Source organism: Nerophis ophidion, linkage group LG02 (genome assembly GCF_033978795.1).
Source record: "Nerophis ophidion isolate RoL-2023_Sa linkage group LG02, RoL_Noph_v1.0, whole genome shotgun sequence".
Lineage (NCBI taxonomy): Eukaryota > Metazoa > Chordata > Actinopteri > Syngnathiformes > Syngnathidae > Nerophis > Nerophis ophidion.
In genome coordinates, this window is record NC_084612.1 from 35263085 (window position 1) to 35280616 (window position 17532).

A 17532-nucleotide genomic window follows, 5' to 3' on the forward strand; every position below is an offset into this window, starting at 1 on the left:
ATGTACATTAATAAAACAAAAAAAAAACAACAAAAAATACATACATATTTATATATATAAATAAACCCTCAGCACAACCACACGCCACCACTCTCATGTGCGCTCCATTGCAGCAGCCTGTAAGGAAATTATGTCCACTTATTTCGAGTTTTAGTTCATCATTTTTCATTCGTTACGCTAATTGGTAGCAGCGTGGCTTAACTGTGAGAGTGACCGTGCCAACAACTAGAGGGTTCCAAGTTCAATTCCAGCTTCTGCCATCCTCGTCACTGCCATTGGGTCCTTGGGCAAGACACTCCACCCTTGGTCCCAGTTCCACCCACACTGGTTTAAATGTAACTTATATATATTTACCGTATTTTTCGGAGTATAAGTCGCTCCGGAGTATAAATCGCACATGCCAAAAATGCATAATAAAGAAGGAAAATAAACATATATAAGTCGCACTGGAGTATAAGTCGCATTTTTGGGGGAAATTTATTTGAGAAAACCCAATACCAACAATAGACATTTGAAAGGCAATTTAAAATAAATAAAGAATAGTGAACAACAGGCTGAATAAGTGTACTTTATATGACGCATAAATAACCAACTGAGAAGGTGCCTGGTATGTTAACGTAACACATTATGGTAAGAGTCATTCAAATAACTATAACATATAGAACATGCTATACATTTACCAAACAATCTGTCACTCCTAATCGATAAATCCCACGAAATCTTATACGTCTAGTCTCTTACGTGATTGAGCCAAATGATATTTGATATTTTACGGGTTTGCGATGAGGTGGCGACTTGTCCAGGGTGTACACCGCCTTCCGCCTGATTGTAGCTGAGATAGGCGCCAGCGACCCCCGCGACCCAAAAGGGAATAAGCGTTAGAAAATGGATGGATGGATAAGCACCCGATTAACACATGCTCCTTTTCCTTAAACGAGCATGGTAGTTATGTGGTCAATAATCAGGTCAATGCAAACATACTGTACAAGACAAAAGGTGTGCAAGGAGGCTCCGACTGGTGTACTCTGTGACAAATGTCACTTCAAAATACACCCTGACTGGACTTCAGATTAAACTGTTGCTAGGTTTTTAGCAAATAAATTGTGTATAAACACAAACAAATGCATATAACATTCTGATAATTGCTTGTGTGTCAAATATTGGGGTATTTCAAGTTAATATAAATAATCCAAGCAAGTAATTTTCTGTGACTAATCATGATTATTCATAATTCAAATGTGATTAATCAGATTTTCTAAAACAGTGGTTCTCAACCTTTTTTCAGTGATGTACCCCCTGTGAACATTTTTTTAAATTCATGTACCCCCTAATCAGAGCAAAGCATTTTTGGTTGAAAAAAAGATTAAAAGAAGTAAAATACTATGTTGGCACTATGTCATCAGTTTCTGATTTATTAATTTGTATAACAGTGCAAAATATTGCTCATTCGTAGTGGCCTTATTTGAACTTTTTGGAAAAAAAGATACAAAAATAACTAAAAACTTGTGGAAAAATAAACAAGTGATTTAATTATAAATAAAGATTTCTACACATAGAAGTAATCATCAACTTAAAGTGCCCTCTTTGGGGATTGTAATAGAGATCTATCTGGATTCATGAATTCTAAACATTTCTTCACATAAAAATGAATCTTTAACATTAATATTTATGGAACATGTCCACAAAAAATCTAGCTGTCAACACTGAATATTTCATTGTTGCATTTATTTTTACAGTTTATGAACTCACATTCATGTTTTGTTGATTATTCAATAAATATATTTATAAAAGATTTTAGATTTTTTGCTATTTTTAGAATATTTTTAAAAAATCTCACGTACCCCTTGGCATACCTTCAAGTGCCCGCAGGGGTACGCGTACCCTCATTTGAGAACCACTGTTCTGAAATAACCACTTGACAGGATTCATGCATACGCAATCCAGATGTTCCTAATAATGTGGTCAATGTTTTTTTCCAGCGTTCACTTCCTGCAAATAAATACATTTTACTAACAAGAGCACTCAAACAGCACAGAACTCCAGCAAGGACAATCTGGTAAACATTTTACTTTTGTTTGCGTGCATAATTTACTCCAATTTACTTTTTTCTGATTTTCTTGAAACTTTGTGGAAGGCGAGACATGAAGGAAAAAACTATTTGATGCTTGATTTTAAAGTTTGGCCTTTCCAGTTACTAGTAATGCTGTTTTTTCCTCATATGTTGCAGCTTTACCATGCACACAATTGCCAGATACAAAGGATTGGAGCATTTACTAGACTAAGCAACTCACACAGTTCAAAAGGCATAATACTTTATTTATTAGATCATTCATAAACCCATGTTTTCAAAAATGTAATTCTTTGTATTACAAACAAAAATAACAAAATCAGTTTCAATGTTCAGCTCACACATTGACATTTATAGGATGCGGATGTAAGAGATGATTACTATGTGGGGACGGTCGATTGAATTTCCCCATGATAGCCCGTGGTTAAAATGTTGCATAAAATCATTCTAAATGTTTCATTGTTGAACGCCTCATTTTGCATTACAAGCAGCCTCCTCTGATGCTGTTCCCTCTCTGGCACACATGAGATAGAGAGATGAGCAGGCTCATAGCAAAACAAACAACCTCAGAAGTTACCCAACTTATCTTCTGGCAGCAGACCTGTGGTGACCTTTCTGCAGTGTCGCAGCTTAATTACTTTTCTCCTTGCATATGCTCCAATGCCGTGACTTAAAGGTTAACTTCTCCCAGCTGTTAATATGCCAATGTCATCCATGCACTTCCTGTAATAAAAATGAGGAACAGGTGGATAGCAAAGATGCGTCAAAGTGCTTGCAATAACAAATGGCTCACAAAAATGTGTAAATATCTTTTTTGGGATTCACTGATTAATGTCAAATGAATTGACTGCAACAAACATTCAGAATGTGATATCATTAAAAGCGGAGTTTGTAGCAGTGTGTAAAATAAGGTTTGAAAATATGGGAGGTGTGGAAGGAGGCAGACGGGGCTGCGGCATTACTCTAAAACTACTAAAAGGTGGTTTAAGAGGTGGTCAGTGAGAGTGCACTCAATCTTTGCGTGCAGGGGGTAAAACAAAAATATCCACAGACATTAGAAAACGGAACAAAAGTTCATAAAAAGTAAATAAAAAGGAAGCAAACCAAAAAGTACATACAATTATTTTTAAATTATACAGTGGATATCTGCAGTTAATTCATGCACTTTTCATCCTTGTCAAGTGCGGGCGTCCAACCATTTGCAAAGCAACTAGGTGGCCCATAGCACATGTCCCCTTTCTATGCACCACCGAGTGAAGTGGCTTCTGTCTTATAAAAGCACTCTCCTAGGGTGAAGAGCTGCTAGGCCAATGTCATCACTGTACAGGTGGAAGAAACACTCGCCGATCGCTCATGGGCACTATTGTTGTTATTAAGCGTTCCTGATGAAAATGGAGACTCTGAATGGAGTCCCAGTGGTTTGACCAAAGCCGGGCAGAGGCCACGAGCCAGCCTCTCTATAACCAGATAGAATTTCCGACGGAAGCTATTGTTGATCCAGAAATAGAAGATGCAGTTAAGGAAACCATTGGACGTCGGCAGCCATACTACCACAAATTCTATCCACTCTGGCACATGGCTTCCTGAGATTGCTGAGGGAGGGGGAAAAAAACGTATATATTAACATACAAAATATATACTATATCCAAAAAGTATTTCTAGGGTGTCAGATTCACCACAATTGAAGCTTTCACAAAATATGGCATTAGGACAGGGGTGCCCACACTTTTTCTGCAGGCGAGCTACTTTTCAATTGACCAACTCAAGGGGATCTACCTCATTTATATATATCATTTATATTTATTCATTTATGAAAGAGACATTTTTGTAAACAAGTTAAATGTGTTTAATGATAATACAAGCATGTGTAACACATATAGATGTCTTTCTTTCACGAAGACAAAAATATAAGTTGGTGTATTACCTGATTCTGATGACTTGCATTGATTGGAATCAGACAGTAATGATGATAACGCCCACATTTTCAAATGGAGGATAAAAAAAGTTGTCCTTTCTGTACAATACCACATGAAAGTGGTTGGTTTTTGGCATCTAATTCATCCAGCTTCCATACACTTTACAAGAAAAACATTGGCGGGAAATTCTGTTGCTTGCTTGATTGACATTCACGGCACCCAAGGGTCTTGTGAGATGACGCTGGCTGCTGCCAGTTCATTATTATGAAAAAATGACAGAGAGGAAGGCGAGAAACACTTTTTATTTCAACAGACTTTCGCGCCGTCCCTTCCATCAAAACTCTAAAGGCCGACTGCACATTTCCTATCTTCACAATAAAAGCCCTGCTTCATGCTGCCTGCGCTAACAAAATAAGAGTCTCGGAAAGCTGGCGTGCACAAGTGATGTGCACGCCAGCTTTCTGAGGGATCGCTTGTGCACGCCAGTTTTCCGAGATTCTGTATTTAGTTAGCGCAGGCAGCATGAAGCAGGGCTTTTATTGTGAAGATAGGAAATGTGCAGTCGGCCCTTAGACTTTTGACGGAAGGTACGGCGCGAGAGTCTGTTGAAATAAAAAGTGTTTCTCGCCTTCCTCTCGGTCATTTTTAATAATAATGATCTTGCAGCAGCCAGCGTCATCTCACAAGACCCTCCGGTACCGTGAATGTCATTTAAGTGACGTCTTGGTGAAGATTGATGATCACTAATTTTTAGGTCTATTTTTTTTAAAAGCCTGGCTGGAGATCGACTGACACCACCCCCCCGCGGTCGACTGGTAGCTCGCGATCGACGTAATGGGCACCCCTGCATTAGGACGTCATTGAAACTGTGGTATGCAGGCTCTGTCTAGTGCGGGGGTCGGCAACCCGCGGCTCTAGAGCCGCATGTGCCTCTTTAGCACCGCAGTAGTGGCTCTCTGGAGATTTTTCAGAAATGTATGAAAAATGGAAAAAGATGAGGAAAAAAATATAAAAAATATATTTTTGTTTTAAAGGCCTACTGAAACCCACTACTACCGACCACGCAGTCTGATAGTTTATATATCAATGATGAAATATTAACATTGCAACACATGCCAATACGGCCTTTTTAGTTTACTAAATTGCAATTTCAAATTCCCGGGAGTTTCTTGTGGAAACTGTGGTATAGTCATACTAAGTGTAGTTACATATCATTCCGATAGGTGGCAGTAGCGTGTAGAATTACAGACTACCTGTTGTATGTACCAATGAAGAGTTCTGAGTAAAGGAAGTAAACACTGCACAATACAACATATTGGCGACGAGGATAAAGTAAATAATGGCCTTGCTCGGTATTTCGCCACCTCCGGCATTCTTACACAGCCCGGGTGTGCCTACCGTTCACTTTGATACGTGGATATGGATGTTTGACAACTACGTCTTAGCTCTCGCCGACAAGATGGAAGATAAAAGGAAGCGCGCCTTGCTAATACACACGGTCGGTACGGAGGCGCAAAGTATTTTTTACACGCTGCCAGTTGATAGTGACTCTTATGAAGATACTCTAAAAGCGTTAAAAAAGTACTTTGTACCGAAGTTAAACGTCGTGGCGGAGAGAAACAAGTTCCGACAGAGATCTCAGAGGACCGGTGAGTCTACTACTGAGTTTGCAGCTTCCCTGCGTGAGCTTGTTGCTACGTGCGAGTTCGGCGCCCTTGCTGAAGACATGATGAGGGAACAGATTGTTGAAAAAACGAACAATGCTAGGATAAGAGAACGTTTACTGCTTGAGGACAATCTGACTTTGGAGAAAGCCTTTACAATTTCATGTCAAATCGAACATGCTGTAGCTGGAGCTAAAGCGATGCTAACTACACACCACGAGGTACCAGCAGAAGTCGGCATGGTGCGTGGGGGGTCTACGTCACGCGGTGGGCGACACAGACGTCCACAGAGACCTTCATACTCCGCTTCCCACCCTCCTTCCAACGTGGTTGCTGCTGGTAAGAGTTGCTACCGGTGTGGTACAATAAACCACCTAGCTAACGACCCCAAGTGGCCAGCAAGATCAGTTACATGCAGACAATGTAATAAAAAAGGACATTATGCTAAAGTCTGTAAAGGCAAGTCTGCATCCCATAACGTGGGGAAAGTGTCCACTACATCCACAGAAAATGTTGATACTGTTACAGTGCTACAAATTAAGACTGATGTGACCCAGTGTAATAAGCTGATGTGCTCCGTCTCCCTGGAGGCGTGCAGCGGTCCCACAATCACTGCTAATTTAATAGTAGATACTGGTTCCGGCGTTTCCATCCTCCCTGAGCACGTGTACAGAAAGTACTTCAGTCATGTGACTCTTTCAAAGCCCGAAAGAGTCTTACACACAGAAACCAATACAAGTACTTGGTTGTTTGGAACTAAAGGTGACCTACGAGGCGAATAGTGCATCTACACGCATTCATGTAGTGCCAGTGGGTACACCCATATTGGGCATGGACCTTTTCAATGCACTGCATTTACGTATATCAGATGGTAAAGTGACTACCAGTAAAATACCACATACTACAAATGCTACTGTTTCAGTGCACTACACTGCTGTTAACATGGAGCCAGCTGTCATTACAGAGAGTACAGGTACAGTTAAAGGCTTCGTCCATAAAGTCAAGGTGAGACCTGATGTGCAGCCTGTGCAGATGAAGCTACGCCGTCTACCCTTCGCTGTACGTGAGCAAGTTTCAGAGGAGCTGCAGAGGTTGGAGAAAGATGGAGTGATTGAACGCATCGACTCCTCACCGTGGGTTTCACCCATTGTGGTAGTGAAACGGAAGTCCGGCCGGCTCAGAATATGTGCTGATCTCCGTGAGCCTAACAAGGCAGTGGTCATTGATAGCCACCCCTTGCCACACTTCGAGGAGGTGTTCCATGAGCTGCGAGGAGCACGCATGTTCTCATCCATTGACCTCGAAAACGCATATCATCAGGTACCACTCCACCCTGAGAGCAGACACCTTACCAGTTGTATCACACATGATGGACTTTTTTGCTTTACAAAGGTTCCATTCGGTCTTGCCTCGGCTCCTAGTGCATTCCAGCGAATGATGTCGCAGATCCTGTCTGGCCTGGATGGTGTACAGTGTTACTTAGATGACATTGTAGTGTATGCCAACACCCCAGAGCTGCATGACAGAAGGCTAAAGGCTGTGCTGCACCGCCTACACAGCAGTGGCCTGAAGCTGAATATGGATAAGTGTCTTTTCAGATTAACCGAACTGTCCTACTTAGGGCATGTTGTTTCTGCTACTGGTATCCGCCCTAACCCAGACCAAGTTGCTGCTATTGTGAAAGCTCCTGCTCCTGAGGATGCTACCGCCCTCCAATCCTTCCTGGGCCTCATCGGGTGGTATTCCAAGTTCATCCCCGGCTATGCTTCTGTGGTGGAGCCTCTCCGTGCTCTCCTGAGAGGGGACGCACTGTTCCAATGGACTGATACTGCACAACAGGCTTTTACCCGACTCAAAGAACTGATTGCTACAAGGCCGGCACTTGCGCTGTTCGACCCCACTCTCCCAACACTAGTCAGTACAGATGCCTGTGACTACGGCATAGGCGCCGTGTTTACACAAATGCACGGGGACGCCGAATTGACTGTTGCTTTTGCATCCAGACCCCTTACTCCCAGTGAACGAAACTACTCCATCATTGAAAAAGAGGCTCTAGCCTGTGTGTGGGCAGCTGAGCGATGGCGTACTTACCTGTTGGGGAGACACTTTACCCTGCGCACGGATCACAGCCCTCTGACAACTCTCCTATCCACAAAAGGCTTCGGAAGAGCAGGCATGAGGATAGCGAGGTGGTCTGCCCGCCTCATGTGGTTTAACTACAGCGTGGAATACAAACCTGGCCGTGACAATGTTGTAGCGGAGTGTCTGTCATGCCTACCCCTGCCTGTCCTTGACCAACTGGAGTTGGAGGAAGACACTATAGCGCTAATGACTGTTGACCTTACCTCTCTTACAGCAGACCAGTTACGCACTGCCTACACAGACTGTCCTGTTTTACAGCAGGTCACCAAGCACATTCGCGAACGGTGGCCACACACTCCTAAGGGCCTGGACTCAGCCCTGTTACCTTATTACCGTGTACGTACTGAGTTGGCTGAGCTGGATGGCTACCTGGTACGTGGCACTCACCGTGTGGTGATTCCCTCAGCTCTTCAGTCACAACTTATACACCTGGCTCACAATGCTCACCAAGGTATAGTCAGAACCAAACAGAGACTGAGAGAACTCTACTGGTGGCCTAGAATGGACTCTGATGTTGAGACTGCCATCAAGTCGTGTGCCACCTGCTCCCAACATGACAAAACAGCAAAGACACATGCTGCTCCTTTGCAACCTGTTGCCTTTCCCAATGCTGCCTGGGAAAAACTCGCTATGGACATAGTGGGTCCATTTCACTCTGCTTCTCCTGACTGCCGCTTTGCTATCACTTTAGTGGACTATTATAGCAATTGGCCAGAAGTGGCCTTCACATCAGATGTAACATCCAGTACCGTCATAACCTTCCTGTCCACCGTCTTCAGCCGTGAGGGTAACCCCCTCGAGCTAGTCACTGACAACGGCTCCTCCTTTGTATCTGCTGAGTTTGCGGCTTACTTAGCGGCCCAAGGCATTACACACCGCCGCAGTTCTGTCTACTATCTTCAGAACAACGGAGAGGTCGAGAGGTGGAACAGGGTGTTTAAAGACTGTCTCCAAATAGCTGACATTGAGGGTAAATCCTGGAAGCCCTTTGTCACTGATTTCCTTCTAACATACCGTGCCACTCCCCATGCAGTGTCTCAAATATCTCCTGCTGAGCTTCTGCATGGCCGTCCTTTCCGCACAAACCTGAACATTAAAGGTCTCCCGCCGCCTCCTGCCTCTGCTCGGCGTGACACCTTGAAACACACCGTGGCGCTGAAACAAGCCAAAGTGAAAAGATATACTGATGAGCGTCGAGGTGCACAGTCTCCTATATTCCGGCGTGGATCCTATGTTCGTGTTAGGCAGCCTGGGATCACAAAGAAGGGACACTTCAAATTCACACAGCCCTTCCAGGTCGTGGCTCAGAGAGGCCCTGCGACCTATGAACTGTCTAACGGTAGAGTATGGAATGCCATGCACCTGTCACCTGCGTCTGTCCCAGCCCCTGCTACACACACACAGCCTGTGGTCCAGCCAGAGGATGTTTACACGCCTTCTCCTGCTGCCCTGCCTCCTCCTGCTGCCCCACCTGCTCGAGCGTCTCCCATTCCCCAGCGGGGTCGCAGACTGATTCACCCTCCTGCTTGGCATGAGGACTATGTACCCTGAGTTTTATTTAGAGGGGCAAGTTGGGTGTGTAATAGATTGTTAGTGATTGTTACATTTCACATTTTCACCTTAGAATTTTACTGTTGCACTTTCACAGGTTTGGTTGTATTAGCAACAAAAGAAGAAAACAAATTGGTATTGAAATAGGTATTGAAAGTATTGAAGAAACCTATAAATATATTTTGTATAAGGTGAGAAAAAAGAAAGTTAAGATTTGAGAAAAGTCTTGTTTGACTGTTGGTTAATGTATTGTTAATTTGTTACAAAACAATCTGTGGAAATTGCACTGACATTCTGAAAAGCTATTTAAAGTACACAGTTGTAAATGCACTTTTGGTTAATTGTTTATATGCAATATCCCTAACATTATTTCATATGCTTTGAAAGATCATTTTAGTTAATAGTCTAACGGTTTACAAGTCAGTACTGTTTACTTGAATTGCTCATTCAAAATATGGTTTATTGCAGGAATGCTGTTCTTAAAAAGCGGGATATGTGGTATAGTCATACTAAGTGTAGTTACATATCATTCCGATAGGTGGCAGTAGCGTGTAGAATTACAGACTACCTGTTGTATGTACCAACGAACAAGAGTTCTGAGTAAAGGAAGTAAACACTGCACGTCGTTGTCCGGCTCTCTCCTTCATGCTACCTTACAATACAACAGAAACGTTGTGTAATGATGACGTATATGCGTGACATCACGTAGGGCTGGGCGATATATCGATACATACGATATATCGCGGGTTTGTCTCTGTGCGATATAGAAAATGACTATATCGTAATATTCGAATATACGTTCACACGCAGGACTTTTAGCTATGGGCGTACACTCCAGGCTCTCCTCGCTCTTTCCTGTCTCTCCTTCTCTCAGACAAGCAGGCTTACATACATCACACGTCACATACACACCCTCGCAGGGCAGAGAGGTAAAAAAAAAAAAAAAAAGGGCAGAGAGGTAGCGGCGTGGCTAACGTTAGCTGCTAACGTAGCCGTACGAGAGAAAGATGGTGCGGATCTGGTAACAAATGAAGGAAGACTTCATTCCCAATAACAACAGCAGGGTTTTCATCGTTCGGCTTCAAATGGGAATATGTCGAACAGACAACCGTAATTTGTCAAGTGTGTGGGGGGTGCGGTTGGGGGGGGGGGGGGGGTGTTGCTATAAAAAGTAGCATTACTGCTAATATGTAGCATCGTTTGAAAAAAGTCACTCGTTAGAGAATGAAGAGAATTTCATAACCTTAGTAACATACCACATAGTGAAGGACGAATACTATTTGATTTCCTGTTATGCAACTCATTTTTATTTGACACTTAAAATGTCTCTGACAATATTGCAATTTATGTTTTGGAAATGACTTGAATGTTTGTGCCATTGCTTAATAACTTTAATAAATACACTTTTGGTTAATTGACTTAGTTGTGATTTTCCTCTCTGCATGAAAATTTAAAAGTAGCATATATGAATGCAGTTTGAAGAAGAATGTTTTAATGTATACACATATAATCATCATACTGCTGTGATTATATGCATCAAGTGTTCATTCAAGGCCAAGGCAAAATATCGTAATATATATTGTATATCGTGATATGGCTTAAAAATATCTCGATATTAAAAAAAGGCAATATTGCCCAACCCTAATGTCACAGACTGTGAAGAAATATTAGCGCTGCGCGCACACACAGCTAAAAGTCGTCTGCTTTAACCGCATAATTATACAGTATTTTGGACATCTGTGTTGCTGAATCTTTTGCAATTTGTTCATTTAATAATGGAGACTATAAAGAAGAATGCTGTTGGTGGAAAGCGGTGGATTCCAGCTGTCTTTAGCACTGAGACCCAGCAGGCGTTTCTTTGTTTGTTGTGAAAGCAGAGCAGTCAAGCGAACAGGTTTTCTCACATCAACCAGCATGTTTTTGAATGGGGAAATTGTGATATATATCTTACCGAAGACACCTGTGGATTATTCGTCGTTTTTAGCAGCTGTGAGCTTGGCTCCTCGGCTTCTCTCTGAGACACAGTGTGTTCAACGCAGCCATCCGACCTCGAGGTATGTCTTTACTCTACAATCTTTAAAATCTCACTAAAACACTATTAAAACAATAAGCAGATAAGGGATCTTCCAGAATTATCATAGTACATGCATCTAATTACATCTGAAACGCTCACACTGCCGTCGCCCGGAGCTGTCGCTTTTTTTATTTTTTATTTTTTTTTCTAGTCCGTCGCTATCAATATCCTCAAACATGAATGTTTCATCCTCGCTCAAATTAATGGGGAAATTGTCGCTTTCTCGGTCAAAATCGCTCGCGCTGCTGGCGTCCATGATTGTAATCAATGGGTGGATGTGAGTAGTCCGACAATCTGTGACGTCACACGCACTACTTCCGGGAAAGGCAGGGCTTTTTTAAGAGCGACCAAAAGTTGCAAACTTTATCGTCGATTTTCTCTACTAAATCCGTTCAGCAAAAATATGGCAATATCGCGAAATGATCAAGTATGACACATACACAGGACCTGCTATCCCCGTTTAAATAAGAAAATCTCATTTCAGTGGGCCTTTAATATATTTTCTGTAGGAGGACAAACCTCCCTTATTGTTATAAACCACAATGTATGTATTGAACATGCTTTACTGATTCGAGTATTTGGCGAGCGCCGTTTTGTCCTGCTAATTTTGGCCGTGCTTGAACTCACCGTAGTTTGTCTACATGTACAACTTTCTCCAACTTTTTAAGACGTGTTTTATGACACTTCTTTTTCTGTCTCATGTTGTCCACCCAACTTTTAACGTTGTGCAAGAATACACAAAGGTGAGTTTTGTTGACGTTATTGACTTGTGTAGAGAGCTAATCAGGCATATTTGGTCACTGCATGACTGCAAGCTAATCGATGCTAACATGCTATTTAGGCTAGTTGTATGTACATATTGCATCATTATGCCTCATTTGTAGCTATATTTGAGCTCATTTAGTTTCCTTTAAGTCCTCATAATTCAATTTATATCTCATGACACTCTCTATATGTAATGTGGCTTTTATTTTTTGGCGGCTCCAGACATATTTGTTTTTGTATTTTTGGTCCAATATGGCTCTTTCAACATTTTAGGTTGCTGACCCCTGGTCTAGTGGCACTCAGTAAAAGTAGTGTTTTTGTTTTTTTGAAAGTACAATTATATTGGAAAAATAATCATCAAAAATAATTGGGAGGGATTACAAAATTCTCCAAAGATGAATTGAAAAAAAAAGTTTTCTGTCAACAAATCAATCACCAAGCCACACAAGCCAAACTGTAATTAGTGGAAGCAGCAAAAACTGTGGCAATGCAAAATATTTTTTAAGGAGTAGTAAAATGAAGGACAGATTTAAGACCCTCTAATTATAGAATTACAGTTCATGATCCCAAGCATATCACATCTTGGGTTATGATGTGTTATGTTGGGTAAGTGGGGGCTTGGGCTGGATTTTTGTAAAGTTTAACCATTTTGTTTTTCTCTTTTATATATACATATCATACATGTTATTATAAAATGAATACAATATAGCCGTAAAAGTTGAATAATAAGGTTACCTGAATCCGAACTTCCATGACAACCTGCCTCCTTTATCAAAAATACAAAATGGTTTGTTCCATCTAAATAGCGGCAAACCCAACTTTGAACACTTCACTCAACACAGATGTCACGTCATAAAAGCTCACATTTATATATTCACACACAGCACCAACATTTTGGAACAAGGATGAAGTGATCAAATAAAAAATGATATTAATCTATTTTTGGCATTACAAGACAACGTTATGTACAAGTTTAGAGACTGAGGTGTCACTATTTTTTAAAGACGGGGAGACTTAACTCCCAGGTGATGCACTAATCATTTTATAATAATTAATTATTGATGATGTATTATTACGATTCGCACTACCCACAAATCAAAGTCCTCACAAATGAAAATCCTATCAGATAATCTCTATGTTAAATTCTGAAGTAAATGAAAACTTTACATATTTATAATTATACTTAAGTGAATAATGACAGGTTTTATGATTATTTGAATTGTGTTCTGGTTAGATTACATTTAAATTGTTTGCCCTTTCAAAACAACTAATCTGATACATATGTTTTAATCCCAATTTTTAAATGGCAAAACTAATACAAGGGTTTTACATGTTTTAAAAGGGAAACTGCATGTTTTATGGTATTTTGCCTATCATTCAGAATCCTTATGTAAGACAAGAACGCATGTTTTTCCTTATTATACATTTTAGTAAATAAATGCGATTAAAAGTCTGCTTACAATGGAGCCTATGGGAGTCACTCTTTTCCTGTAAAGCCCTTAAAAATACATCTAAACACATCTACTAAGGATTCATACACATGGTGTGAGTATATACTTAATGTAATAAAAGGCACATTTAAAATAACATGTAAAATTGACATTTTGATCATTTTAAGCATTTCAAAAACGTGTCAAAACGTTCGCTATTTTCTTCACCATCAATGAATACAACTCACTGTCAACTTCATGCGAACAAAAAAGCATAGTAAAACATTACTTTCTGGGCAACGTCTGCGGTCATTAGGATGCCAACTGATAGAATCTTGTTATATTCCCGTTGAGATAAAGAATGACTCATAATCCTCACGAAGAAAAAAGGAGGGTGGAACCAAAGTTTTTTTGTGTCTTTCTTGCCAATCCAGGTCTAAATTGGCCGTCAAAGTGTACATTCATTAAGATCTCGAATAAACTTTCACAAGGACCGAAGCAGGGAAGCAGCTCACAAGCTAATGATTTCAACATAGCCACATAAGCTCGTGATCACAGCGCTGCCATAAATAGTTTTGTCTGCATTAGTGCAAATAATAATATCACTTACACTTGGTCAATATTCAATTTACGAAATGTAAATTAAGTATTGTTGGCGGTTTTTGGACATTTATTGCGTTTTATGAGCGGAAAAGAGGACCTCCCGTTGGCTACATTGTAAGTCGACTTTTATTTCTGTTTATTTAAGAGTTAGAAAGGGTTAAAAAAATCTACCAGTCATCCATCCATCCTTTTCCTACCGCTTATCCCCTTTCGAGTCGCGGGGGGCGCTGGCGCCTATCTCAGCTACAATCGGGCGGAAGGCGGCGTACACCCTGGACAAGTCGCCACCTCATCACAGGGCCAACACAGATAGACAACATTCACACTCACATTCACACACTAGGGCCAATTTAGTGTTGCCAATCAACCTATCCCCAGGTGCATGTCTTTAGAAGTGGGAGGAAGCCGGAGTACCCGGAGGGAACCCACACATTTACGAGGAGAACATGCAAACTCCACACAGAAAGATCCTCAGCCTGGAATTGAACCCAGGACTGCAGGACATTCGTATTGTCTTTCATAATGATTGTGAGTTATAGGCAAAATTCCCCCAAAAAGTGCAGTTCCACTGTAAAAAGCTGATTTCAACCAAATCAATGCAATAATTTGTTACTTAATGCAAGTAAACATATCAAAAGTGAGTGTGTATAGAGTGGCAACATTGGGTTTGGGGTGTGACGGGGGCTCAGAACTAACAGGCGTATGTATGGCATACCACTAAATAGAGCCAGATTGTTACGCGTACCACAGTTTGATAAACACTGCTTCAAATTGCTCTGCCTCTCAGAAGTAATAAGACAAATCGCGAGGGTTACACACTCTGCTGAAATTCAGCCAAATGATACAAAACAGATGAGGCTCATGAGTCTGCAAAGCAATTCTAGATGTTTTGTGGCATATAAATGAAATATTTTCAATATTCTTCAGGCTTTCACTGGCTTTGAACAATGACTATCACATATTTCCAGTTTTGTCATTACAGCATGTCCGAAAAGGAGTATGAAGAGTCAGAGCCAACAACCAACAAACAAGTAAGTGGCTGCTACCAACCTTTGTGAAACATTTTAAACGAAAGCTGAAACTCAGAAGCATCTCAAATATACCAATATGCAGTTCCAAGTAATTTTAAATTCAAAATAATCGTTCAGTCAGCACACAAATTGGCGACTTTGAGCTTTGCAGGGATTTTTTTTTTGTATCAGCTGGTATGACAGTACTCTTTGGGGAAAAATAATTTATTTTTCTAAGAAACCTTCGGCAGAAAGTAAACAGTCGTCATAACACGGCAGAAAAATGGCGAAAGTGGATAAGAAAATTTACAAAAAGCCACAAAAGTGATTAAAAAAAAAAATCAGCCAGTGTTATCATTGATGGTAGGTATTGCAGAGGGGTAATGAGGTTTTCCATTCAGCCATTCATTTCTACTGCTTATTTACTTCAGGTTCGCGGGGGGCGCTGGAGCCAATCTGATCATTTGAGTAAATGGCCATAATAATTTTTCTGACACTCCATGTACATAATGTTTCCTAGGAGGGTTTTTTCATGTTGAAATAAAACATTTCAATGTCCAGTTCTTTCACGTGTGTACGATACACTGACAGTTATTCAACTATACCCCAAAGCCAAACTGGAGTTAAGTTTTTAATTTTGTGTAAAGAGTATAAAATATTTTGGATTCATATTTGACTTTTAGGCCCTGTGATGAGGTGGCAACATGTCCAGGGTGTACCCCGCCTCTGCCCCAGTGCAGCTGGGAGAGGCTCCAGTCACCCCTGCGACCCCGAGAGGGACTATTGGTAGAAAGTGGATGGATTTTACTTTTTATGCTTAAATATCTCAATTAACTTCAACCCTGAACAAAAACACCAAATGTAATATTAAAAAAAGAAAAATATTTCATATGTAGGCCTATTGATCAAAATATGTTAGATCTCCATTTTTTATAATTTTGCATAGGAGGAGCTAGTTCACAAATTTAAACCTGTGAAATTATCTGATGATATGTTTTCTATTTTTGTTTAGGATTTAAGTTTATTGAATAATTTTAGACACTATAGGGGGAAAAACTATTCTAAATGTTTTTGCGCCCTTCAAAATACTTGTATGCCCTGTTTTGCTTTAAAGATCATTTTAAAATTGAAAGTCCCCTGAGGGTTGAATACAACTAAATCTGTAATTTGATGCAGTCTTTTGATATTGTAGAACTCAGCAAATATTGCATCACTTGTTGATATCATTTTGAACATTTAAAAAATAAAATGTTTAATTTAGCAAGACACTCAACCTTACCGTTGTAGATCATGGCTATCATGCACGGTGTCCAGCAAGTGAAGTAAGCCACCATGACAGGCACCAACACTCTGGAGGCCACATTGTGTCTCCTGCGGCGCACATGCTCAAACTGCCGCATTTTGCGTCTCTGCGTCCTGGCAGCGTACCACAACCTCATATTGGCGTAGATCATGACAACGGAGCACGGAAAGAAGATGAAGCAGGTCAGGCTTAGAGAGTAGATCACGTTGGTGGAATAGGACAGATTGCAGACCAGTGACGCGGTGGAAAAGTGGACTTGGATGACATCCCCTGGGAAGGTTATTGGCAACAGGATGCATGGTGGGAAGCACCAAGAGAAGGCAATAAGGAGCAGCGTCCTCCTTCTAGTCATTAAGGAAGAGTACTTGAGGGGGTAAACCACTGCAATGCATCTCTCCAGGCTAATGGCAGCCAGTGTGTACATGCAGGTAGAGTACACTGTAGCATTGCAGAAGGCCACCATGTGACACAGCCAGTCTGGCCCGTCTGTGTAATCCTTGACCAGACTCACCCACAGGTTTAAGGGCATGACCAGGAGCCCAAAGGCGGAGTCTGCAGCTGTGAGGGAAAGCAGGAAGAATCTGGAGCTCTTCGACCAGCCGGCCACAGACGACGTGATCACCAGGAGGACGGCGATGTTACCCAAAGTGATCATCACCCCCAAAACGATGATGATGCTCACCTTGACTGAGCGGTGGTGAAACTGCATGATCCTTTGGGAGTCAGCAGCACTGCTGGAATTCAGCTCCAACAAGGACAAATTTAGTAAAGCATTCATGTTTTCTCACAGAGACATTTTGGGGTTTTTACCACAAAGTGCCAAAAAGGAGTGGGTGGTGTGTTCAAATGAGCTCAGATGTGGAGAGCCCTGCAGCTTCTAGCAGCCAGCACACCTGCAGCAATCAGGCATGTACAAGCTGCCTCTTCTTCTTCTTGAAGTTTCCTGGTTGGTTGCACCCATAACTTAAAAGGTGCATTCTGCCACCTACTGGAGTATGCAGCATGG

General features: G+C 41.3%; 1 protein-coding gene across 1 annotated transcript; it reads right to left on the reverse strand.

The window, feature by feature from the left end:
- Window positions 1-2295: 2295 nt before the first annotated feature.
- On the reverse strand, window positions 2296-17472 carry zgc:162592 (uncharacterized protein LOC561993 homolog). The gene is made up of 2 exons (XM_061882538.1): window positions 16503-17472; window positions 2296-3660 (listed from the first exon to the last, which is right to left on the reverse strand). The coding sequence occupies exons 1-2, from the start codon at window positions 17302-17304 to the stop codon at window positions 3371-3373; spliced, it is 1092 nt and encodes a 363-aa protein (XP_061738522.1). The 5' UTR covers window positions 17305-17472; the 3' UTR covers window positions 2296-3370.
- Between the last annotated feature and the right edge of the window lie 60 nt (window positions 17473-17532).

Bases quoted from the DNA above. Each gene is read 5' to 3' on its own strand.
- zgc:162592 (XM_061882538.1), bottom strand. From the start codon at position 17,304: ATGAATGCTTTACTAAATTTGTCCTTGTTGGAGCTGAATTCCAGCAGT. The intron at 3,661-16,502 runs GTAAGGTTGAGT...CCCCTCCCTCAG, and splicing joins GATAGCCATGATCTACAACG to CAATCTCAGGAAGCCATGTG.